The sequence below is a fragment of the Bactrocera dorsalis genome, chromosome 3 (genome assembly GCF_023373825.1).
Source record: "Bactrocera dorsalis isolate Fly_Bdor chromosome 3, ASM2337382v1, whole genome shotgun sequence".
In the NCBI taxonomy this organism is placed as follows: domain Eukaryota; kingdom Metazoa; phylum Arthropoda; class Insecta; order Diptera; family Tephritidae; genus Bactrocera; species Bactrocera dorsalis.
The window spans coordinates 22,826,884-22,838,107 of NC_064305.1; the positions used below are offsets into that span (position 1 = coordinate 22,826,884).

An 11,224-nucleotide genomic window follows, 5' to 3' on the forward strand; every position below is an offset into this window, starting at 1 on the left:
CGATCGTTGCATCGTAATATTCGTAAGCGAGTCAATATCTATTAAAGAGCTGCAAAAATACATTTGCCACTAACATGCTTGCAAGCACTCCTAGTATTGTACTCTACTCAAAAGAGAATGCGAACCTTTAACAGCACAAAGCCGCTACTCCCCATTGAGAGTGCAATTACTAATTATTCTCTTTCTGTTGAACCAAATGTAGTAAACTACTAGCCACGATCGTGAACAAAAGTTAACCGAAGCTACAGCAACAAGTAGAGAAAATATTCGTGCTGCTTGTACGAGCTCGTATTACTCCCAAGTACTTTTAAATCCGAAATTAGTTTTTGCTTGTTTGTGACTTGGCTGGTATTGCTTGCGCTGAAATTTTGTCATTATTTAATAGCGTAAGTTATTAAATATATATTTATTTTGTTTCTTTTCTTATAATGTATTAATATTTGCAGTCATTTACTAACGACTCACCTGCAGCAAACATCACATTAAGTAGTAGCTTAAGTAATAGTGCCATAAGAGAAAGAATTATTAGTGGTGAATTAAAAATTTATAAAGCTACTAGGAAAAGCAAAGTTTGGGAGGAATTTGGAATAGCAGTAAATGAAATTAATGAGCAAATTCCAAATATTGTAGCGTGCAAAACGTATTTCAATATATTTAAGCACTGCAAAAAATCCACCTCAAACTTGTTGAAGCACATGTGCTTTATAAAATACACATTGGCCAGTAATTGCGAAAGTATCAATAAAGTAGAAATAAGTGCAGAACGCAAAAAGGAAGCGTTGGAAATTATAACTGAATGGGTCATTAAAAACTGCAGGTCATACAAATTTTTTTTTAGCAACACCAGCATCCTCAGCTCCTTCTGAAAGAGTGTTTTCCGTCGCCCAGAATATTATAACCAAGAAACGCTGCGGCATTAGTTGTAATGACAGCGCAATAAATAAGATAATGTTCCTGCATTCAAGTATAGACTGCATTAAAAGTGTATTTAAAAAAATAAAAATTTATGTGCATTATAATTATTTTCTCTGTCTTTGAAAAAAGATCTTTTGTTAATTTTGTATTTCCGTGTTTTTTCTGAAAGATTATATCCATCTTTGTTTATCAAATAAATTACATATAAAAATTTATCTTTCATTAACGAGTTTTCGTCATCTTAATGCAGCAAAGCAAATTGAGTGTACCAATAATAATTTGAATCAGGAAATATTAATTGGCGCCTAACGTGGGGCTACGCGTCAAAAAGGATTCAAAACAAAATCCTTCAAAGTGTAGTCAATTCAAATTAGGATACAGTCCTATAAATCAACAAGGAATATAAATTCCATATAAATTAAAATTAGTGAAATAATAAAATAAATTCACAAAAATGAATCAACCAGAGACAAATGCTCTTAACGAAATAATTCAGAATCCATGAATGTGGGATTAGAATTGAGATCGTATTCCATAGTTCATCAAAATTAACAGATAAGTGACAACCACTTATCTGTATGTCAAATAGTGGATGCCAACTGTGGATTACGTAAAAGTTGTGGACGGTAAAGCTTAGCGTCCATCAAATTCATTTTTTCATTCCTGATCGTAACGCCGTGCGCAACACAACGCACCGCGCTGAACTAGTGACATTTGTTAGAAAGTTAAGTAATAGGGTGACGAACAACTGACGAAGACTGTGTACTCACCTTAAACTTGACGAGAAAGCAATGACTTAACGAAACACGACAAACGACGGCTCGGACATTTTTGAAAGAAAAGACGAACGGACAGTACGAGTTATACCGCAGCGGAAAGAAGACCTAAAACCTTGTAAAGAAGTTTGTAAAGAAGTTACTTTTAAACTAAACTTAATTCTAAATAAATATTTTTTATAAAACCTAACACTGGTTTTATTGCTGGGAAAGGAGCTGACCAGGGAGAATTCCTACAAAATTGGGGGCTCAATCGGGATTTTCACCCAGACGTGAGCTAGCCGCAGCGAAAGTTGACGCAGAAAATCATCAGAGCTCAGCGTGGACACCGAAAGATAAGACCATCAGGCAAAAACGAAGTGGATGAAAAGCAAGAGGCCTTCCGACATAGTTGCATAAATCAGCAAATAACCCACATTTCGAAGCAGTATTTGTAAAGCTACCGCAGTAAAACTTCAAGGCGACACCGAAACCTAGCGAAGCCAACCTAAGCAGACATATTTAAATTGTTCCAAGTAACTAAAACTTCAGCGAACTTTCGAAGTGACACCAAAAAGCAGCGAAGATTCCAGAGCAATAGCAGCCGAAGCAGAGCCGCAGCAGCCGAAGCAGCATTCGTAGCAGTAGAGCAGAAGCCTATTTAAAATCCAGAAGTAATTAACCGACATCATTCGAATAAGAAGGAGAATAAAGAAAAAGCCGAAACAAGACGAAGAAGCAGAAGAACCAACAGAAAGTAAGTACATGCAGTAGAAAGAGAATACAGAAAATGATATCAAAGGATTAAAGCTGGAAGTAATTGAAAGAGTTTATGTTGAAAAGAAAATAGAGAAGTGTAAAGGTGTATAGCAAGAAGTAAGAAGTACATGAAATAAATTGTAAGAAGGCAAATTCTCAATGCAGAATAGTTGTGAAGAAAAAAAAAGTTGCAAGTTGAAGCAAGTTGAAAAGACAGAAATATAGAAAATAAAAAACACTTCATTTATTAAATTCAAACTACGAGTAATATAAGTGATCGCCAGCAGTATTTTAAACTATATACGTATTTATGTATACGCATGCACATATTCTAAGCAACTTTTGATAAACTTTTTTTTTAGTTTTATAAGCATCTGTATTTTTATACTTGTTACAACAAAGTCTAAATATTAGTTGGTAAGATGGACTTAAACACTTTAATGACTTTGACAGTTAATGGACTGAAAGACAAGTTGAGAGAAATTGGTATTTCGACTACTGGACAAAACGAAAACTTCAGGGCAGACTACTGCAGCACTATGGCTTGTCGCGAAATGAGCCAAGCTATGATGAGTTGAGTCGGTCGGTATACGATGACGTTCAAGAATGCAACATTCCACAGTCTTCCCAGTCCTTTGTGCGGCAACAGCTATTTACTCTTAAAGTTAGTTCATTTACTGGTGAAGGGTCGGTAGATATTCGGTTTTGGGCAAACGAATTCGAGTTAAATGCAGATATAGTAAAGTGGAACGATTTGCAAAGATTTGTTTATGGCAAGCAGCTTCTACGTGGAGCAGCCAAGCTTTTCGTTAGAAGTCAAAGCAATGTAAGCAATTGGGAAAACTTAAAAAGTGCGTTAATTGCTGAATTCGGTGCTAAGCTTTGTTCGTCAGATGTTCATAAGCTGTTGAAAAATAGGCTAACACTGGTTTTATTACTGGGAAAGGAGCTGACCAGGTGAGAATTCCTACATACATATGTATTTCTATGGATTTTTTATAAAATAAACGGAACAATTTAAAACGAAAGTGACTATAATTTGAATATTTCTATATGAATATCAAGATCAACTATGCACCTATAACGACCCAAAGAAAGTTTACTTAAATATATTCAAAACATTGCCTATATTTAATGGAGATTACCACGACTATCGGAACTGAATATATACGCTGAAACTCTAATAATGGTTAGAAGCAAAATCACCGGAAGAGCAGCACAAATTTTAGTCAACAACAATACAAAACAAAACTTTGATGCCATCATAGAAAGATTGGACGACTCCTAAACTACACTAAATATAGTCTTATCAAAAATCGAAATGACACATAAAAATGAATACGATGCCCAAGCTCTAAGCAAGGAGGTACAATCAAAAGCAGTCAGCACATTCATTACAGGACTCAGGAGCTTAACTAATAAAAACGCTCTTTATTCTCGAGGATGTCAAAATATCATCGAAGCCTATGGGATAGCAAGAACCATGCAGCACGATTCACAGTATCAACAGCTGGAATACAACAATACACAACAACGAGTCGAACAAATGGAAATTGACCCATCATCAGCTCAATTCCGCATACACAGACATGAACGGCAATTAAGACATCGAAGAAATACAGTCACTATACAACGAGCTAGCTAGTGATGAAGAAGAACAAGAGCAGACTCATTTTTTATAAAGCACCACGGTCTTCCCACATTACGAAGAATCGCACCAAATGGTAAGCCCGTGCATATATTAATAAATACTGGTGCCACAAGTAGTTATATTAGAAGTGATTATCCTTACGCAAAGAAGGTATTATTAAACAAAACAGTGAAAACAAATACAGTACATGGATGTTCCATGATTATTCACAAGAGAAAGATAAATTTATTAGGACATGAAATTGAATTACTAGACATAGACAAATTAAAAGATTTTGACATTATATTAAGGGAAGATAATCTAAAAAAATGAAAGAAAAAATAAACATGATTAACTAGTCCATTAGTTTCTCAAAAACGAGAATAAAAACATTAAGCTGTACGATAGGGAATAAAACGTACGAAAATGAAATTAAACAATTAATGAAAAACAATTACTGTGGAAAGAACTTACCTTTCACCACAACTATTGAAGCGGAAATTAGAACAGAATCAAAAGATCCTGTGTGGGTTAGACAATACCCATACCCTTATTCAGACCACGACTTCGTAAAGAAAGAAATTGAAAAACTTTTAGAAAATAATATAATACAGCCTAGCGAAAAAACAGACTTCTCAGTAAATGGAGTTAAGTACGAATTACTTAGACTACCATTCGGGTTGAAAAACGCACCCTCCACCTTTTAAAGATGACAGACAGACAACTTTAAAATAACTTAGATCCTTTTTAAGATTAGCCTCGTATTATAGAAAATTCGTGAAAAATTTTGCACAAATATGCAAACTTCTAACCATTTACCTACGTGGAAAAAAATGAAAATATATTAGGCAATTAAATTCACCTTTCAACTCATTTAAAAATCAAATACACATCATAGAGGGAACAGAAAATAATCTAGAAACAAAAACTATATTTCCCAACCAGAGCTGTTAATAATCGATTAATAATCTTAATCATTAATAATTTGATTAAAGTATTTTCATAACTTGATTAACTGATTAAATTAAGATTAAATGCTATTTCCTTTTTAATTAATGATTAAAATTAAATTTAATCAAAATTTAATCATGATTAAAGGGAATTAATTTAGTTTTAAGAATTATTTTACAGATTAAAAAAATTTAATCAAAAATTTAGTTTGATTAAAAATTTTGATTAATTTGGATTAAAGTGGATTAAATGCCAATTAATATTGCATTAATTAAAAAATAATAGTTTATTAAATTATTTCATGTGTTATTATATCTTATATTATGAGTCTAAGCAATATTAATAATATTTAGCAACTCTACTGTTGTTTGTTTACTAGTAGTAAACATATGTTCGCCAATGGATATTGCTTATTTATACACGTGTGCTTGCGAGTGTTTTTTTTTTGTTTTGTTTTTTGTTTTGTTGAGGAAACGCATTTTGTATTAAGTCTTGTTTGATTGTTTAAAGACATTTTATCATCGACTGTTGACTTTCATAATTAAGTGTGAGTATTTTTATAAGAATTATAAAAACAGTATACAATGAATTGAACAACTGAAGAAAGTATAACCTAACATTTCGCATATGCAGACACAATGGATGATGAGGAACTGTTTAGTGGTGATGACTTCTCAAGTGACGACATTTTTAAGGATGTTACTTATACCCCCCCTAGGAAAACTTCGAAGCGTAAAGTATTTGAAGATGGTCCGCCTGTGAAGAAAGCTTGTATAGAAGCCGCGTACTTGAATAAGACAATTTTCCAGCCAAATTTCTACGTTGATATCGAAAAAGTTTGTATTGTTCTGATTTATTTATGTATGTACTGGTTCAGTAAAAGGCGTGAGTGTAAGTAGTTCCTTGATTTGTGTTATTTGGCTATACTAACTCCCAATGTCAAACTGAATTGGCTTTCCGTTCTGAAAAGGACTTCTCCCAATGTGACCACTGAAATTATCATCACACGAGCTTTAAAATGCATTTTAAAATTCGCTGTTGCTGAAAAACTAGTTCCAACAAAGCAGAGTTGTTCTAACCATGAGGATGAAATCGCCTTTTTTGATTTGGAAGAGATTAGTAAATTTATATAAATTAGTTACTTTCGTTAAAAATTACTAGTTTCTATTATTATAGATGCAGACGAGGAAACGACAACTTCACAGAGCTTGGGCTATAGTAAAGTAGAGCTTGAAAGCATTATCAGGGAGCAGTTGTACTCATATCTTGCGGACCCAATAAAAAATTGCGCAGTATGGCAGAAGTATGACTTGTTAAAACAAGCTTCGCTCTATTTTAATACGCCTCTGACATCCTCAGCGCCTGTGGAGAGATTGTTCTCTTTCGCAGGAATTATCAATAGCGCCAGAAGAAATGCTTTGAACGATTTTTCATTTGAAAAATTAGTATTGTTAAAAGCAAATAATTGAATCTTTTTTATCTTTATGGTTGAAATTATTGAAATAATGTTAAATTTGTTTGTTTAAATTTTTGTTGAATTATTGTAATGACTATATTTTGTTATTATTTATTTATTTATTGTATTATTAAATTCACCATATGATTTATAAATAACAATAAATTTAAAAATTAATGGAATATTAATTGCCATTTAATCCACTTTAATCCAAATTAATCAAAATTTTTAATCTAACTAAGTTTTTGATTAAATTTTTTTAATCTGTAAATAAATTTTTCAAACTAAATTAATTCCCTTTAATCATGATTAAATTTTGATTAAATTAATTTTCAATCATTAATTAATCAACGAATTGCGAAAAAAATTAATAATCGAATTAATTAAAAAATATATTAATTCAATTGATTATTAATTTTAATCCCTTTTTAACAGCTCTGTTCCCAACTATGAAAGATATACTATCATCTTTAAAGATAATGACTTTTTAATGAAATATATCAGAGCTGTATTAAAAGCAAAGGTTATGACAGCACCGACAGCAAAATCGAACCATTTTCTTAAGGAAAGTGGTTTTATGAGTAGCATCTCAATCAAAATGAGCGCAAATACATCTAAGCAAAATCAGCAACAACAACAGCCAGCAACTTCAGCCCAAGCACCCGCTGAAGCTACGCAAAAGAAAGGCTCTCGACGTAGAAAGCCTAAGCAAGTGAACGCCGCACAACCTATAAACGAGGAGGTAGTTAGAGCTGTTCAACAAACAACGTCAACAGGACAGCATTTCACTCTGATTTAGAACTTTGGCATAAAGTTCAACCACAAATTAAACACATATGTATTTGTCAATTGTCCCAAAGTATTCGCGCAACTCATATTAAAAAACGTTACAGCGGAACAAGACAGAATAAATATAGTAGAATTTAAGTGCCCTGTAGTGCGTTTCTGTAACTTTTCGTTCTCTTTCTACTTGGTTCCTTGAACAATAAACACATGTGTCTTCTATAAATTAAAATATCCGCAACAAAGTATTTTCTTTATTTGTTCCTACTGGAAATATACAAAACGAGATATCAAGACAAACCAAGAAGATATTAAGGATTAATATCTGTGTTCCACTACCTAAAGGCTCTGCGGATTGATCTGTTTTCTACAGATTTTCTACAGGTTATGGGCCCAGATCCCCATCGAAGATAAGTACACCTTGTGATTTACATTTATTATCATGGAAAAATCAAAAAGAAATATAAACCCGTTCGACGGTGAAAAATATGCGATTTGGAACTTTCGAGTTAGAGCGCTCTTAAGCGAAAATGATTCGATTAAAGTAATTGATGAAACTGGTGGTGAAGTTACTGAGAAAAATGCTGTTGAAAAAGGTGATGAGTGGAAAAAGTTAGAGAAATTGGCCAAAAATACAATTATTGAATATTTAAGTGATTCCTTCTTAACTTTGTCACAAATGATTGCAGTGCTAAAGAAATTTTTCATAATTTAGATTCAATATATGAACGCAAAAATTTGGCTACACAGTTGTCCGTCCGTAAACAATTACTTTCACTAAAATTAAAAGGCGATATGGATTTGATAAACCATTTAAATATTTTTGATGATCTAATAACGGAACTTTCTGCATCTGGCGCGAAATTAGATGACATGGAAGTTATTATATTGCGCTCGAATGCAGCATTGCAACAACACAGCTTAGCGTATGTCATCACCACGCAACCTTTCGACAGTGGCGCTTAGCAACATCAACACCTCGCGCATATGTTTTCTAAGCTGTCCAACAACGGAACAGTCCGACGCTTAAGAACACTGCGCAGGCAATTAACCTTGCCCACGTGTTTGCCTAGCAACATCGCAACGACGCAGGATAGCGCGTAATTCTATCACCACCTAACAACACAACACCTCGCGAGTTACATTCCCATACTCTAAACACGTAGTAATTATAAATATAGTAAGTGCTTAATAGTTATGATATCCACTTCACCATCATACAAAATATTAATATAAACATACATGTATGTCTGTTTACATACATACATACATGTACACTTAAACATACTTACGTCATTAATACATAAATTAAAATAAACTAAGTTCTTTTATTGTTTTCCACTTAATTGTGCATAAGAGGCATCGAACTCTTTAATTTTATTTATTTGTTTATAAAATAGTCAAAATTGCATTGACAATATTTGTAACCAAAATTCTAAAGAATTTTAAGTGCATTTCCGCTTTGCTTCAGGTATGTCTTTACGATCGACATTCTTAAGAGGCGTTGCACTTATTGATTTTGCTGATAAGAATTCTTTGGAATTTTAATTGTATTTTGCTTTCTGTCTTTACTAGCAATTTTGTATTTAAGATTAAGAATGTTTTTTAGAAATAAATATAAATATTTAAATAAATGTTTTAATTGGCGACGAGGATGGGATACGCGGAAAAGTTTCTTTGAAGAATCAAGGACTTTTTTTTATTTTAATAATTAACGCGTACCAAATAAATTTTTACTAAAATCCTTAAAGAATTAAGGTAGTAAACAAATCAACAATTAAAAAACAAAAAAACCAACATCAAAGAGAAGAAGAAGACAACATTTCAACATTTACGAAGAATCCTGTATAAAGTGAGTTCCTACAAGAAGAAGATAACACTTACGAAGAATCCTGTATAAAGTGAGTTCCTACAAGAAGAAGACAACATTTACGAAGAATCCTTTATAAAGTGAGTTCCTACAAGAAGAAGACAACACTTACGAAGAATCCTGTATAAAGTAAGTTATTTGCATATATATTATAAGTATAAGTTTTACAAAGTTATTGTTACACAAAAAAAAATCATTTGAATAACAAAAAAAAAAAAAAGAGAGAACCATTAAGATTACTAAGCGAAATTGCAAAGTGAAATTCTAAATGTTACATATATAAATTCATTTTATTTTTAATCATGACTCAAGCACCTTCTATTACCCTTGACCCTATCAAATACCTCAAAACATTACCTGAATTTAACGGACAACGACATGACCTTTACAACTTTACTACTCTTATAGATAGAATACACCCCTTACTAACGCAATATGACCAAATGTCTCAACTTCTTTTCTCTGATATAATAAAAAGTAGGTTACAAGGTAGAGCTAGGGAAATAATAGAAATAAATTTTCATGTACAGTCGTGGGCGGACATTAAGAATGTCCTTATAAATAATTTTGGAGAAAAATTGAGCGTAGAAGAACTTTATGATAATATGAGAGCAGTAGTATTCAGAACAAACACGCGTTGACTGTGTCATCAATTTTAAGTTATCAAGTATGCCAATACCATCATGACATATTTATTCGTTATCACGGCTGCAAATACCAGCTCGCAACACCACAACTGCTACGCAGCAGCGGCGGCAGCAACAGCAACAGGTAGCTTGAGGGTAGTTTATAATTAGAATAATTTTCGGTATAATGTTTGGTGCTCTTCGAGCTGGACGCGCTCCACTCAAATACTCGTAATAAAGTCAATAAAAACAAAATTGGCATTTTTAATTAATTGGCGCCCAACGTGGGGCTGTATTTAAGCAAAGTAGTTTGTCGGTGTCGGCTAAAAAACGAGCAACTACAATCAACCAGCTGCCACAAACAATCAGGATTTTGCCGCTGAAAGTCGATCGAATCAAGGACCAGCCAGCAACTGCAATCAACCAGCTATCGTAAACGAGCAGCAGCTATTCCATTGGCGGATCAGGACAGGAAGAAGATCGAAGCAGCCGGCAATCATGAATTTAATGTAAGTTGAGAAACTCGAATTTCAATTTTAGAATCAAAGATCTAAACATTAAAGGTACCTCTTGTTAAAAAATAAAATATATTAAGAAAGTGAAATTTAAACTCTAATAGTTTACGGTGCACCCGGTATTTATTTCGTGGAAATAGTAATAACTTTTTCAATGATTAATTGAGGAATAGTGAGGAGTATTTCGTACACGGTATATGAATAGGCCAACCGTCAACTTAATTGACTTAGGGCCGTTTTCTTATGTAAGCAATAAAGTTCTCTTTACTAACTGGGAGGATAAATTGTTCCTCACTTAAAAGCGCGATTTAAGTTATTTCGTTTTCTCATCTTGCCTGTAAAAATATATGTGTTATTTCGAAATTATGGCAAGGCCAAAATTAAAATCCAACAATTGCCTATAAAATTGGCATGTTGGCAATGTCATGCAAGCAAAACGTAAACAAAATCAGCTGTTAATTAAAAAGTTATGATGGAAAGCCCACTGTTAAAAAGAAAAAGAGGAAAGAACTTCACTCCCCAAGAAATGGGTGCGTTAGTGGAGTTGGTGGATGAACAACGACATATTCTGGAGAATAAAAGATCCGATGCTGTCACATGGAAACAGAAGGAGGAGGCCTTGAAAAAGTTGGCGGAGTGTTTCACAGCTAGGATTGGGACTAATCGAGAGTGGAGGACTCTACGGGATAAGTTCGAAAGCCTGAAACGAAAGTCCAAGGCAGAAATGGCAACCGAGAAATCAGAGCATTATCGGACAGGTGGCGGTTCGGCTGCTGTAGAAAGTAGCAGCATGGTAACGCAAAAAGTTGCTGCTATTTTGGAGGAGTCGGCCACTGGATTGGAAAATACCTTTGATGGTGATGCAAGTAAGTAATTTCGTTGTTTCATATTTCCTAAATTGAGTGTCTTTTGGCACTTAGCTAGTGCCAACAGTTTTGCCAGTGCCACTTTATCGCCAGTGTAA

General features: G+C 33.4%; 1 protein-coding gene and 1 long non-coding RNA gene across 2 annotated transcripts; both read left to right on the top strand.

The window, feature by feature from the left end:
• Positions 1 to 5,000: 5,000 nt before the first annotated feature.
• LOC125777777 (uncharacterized) lies at positions 5,001 to 6,763 on the top strand. Its single transcript, XR_007422388.1, has 3 exons — positions 5,001 to 5,557; positions 5,644 to 6,129; positions 6,187 to 6,763. It is a non-coding gene; the product is annotated as an uncharacterized LOC125777777 (long non-coding RNA).
• Positions 6,764 to 10,786: 4,023 nt separating this feature from the next.
• LOC125777311 (uncharacterized) lies at positions 10,787 to 11,224 on the top strand. The gene is made up of 2 exons (XM_049451755.1): positions 10,787 to 11,126; positions 11,181 to 11,224. Exons 1-2 carry the CDS (start codon positions 10,787 to 10,789, stop codon positions 11,222 to 11,224), a joined length of 384 nt encoding a protein of 127 aa, XP_049307712.1.

Coding starts and splice junctions, on each gene's coding strand:
- LOC125777311 (XM_049451755.1), top strand. CDS start 10,787: ATGGGTGCGTTAGTGGAGTTGGTGGATGAACAACGACATATTCTGGAG. Junction 11,127..11,180: donor TACCTTTGATGGTGATGCAA/GTAAGTAATTTC, acceptor TTTGGCACTTAG/CTAGTGCCAACAGTTTTGCC.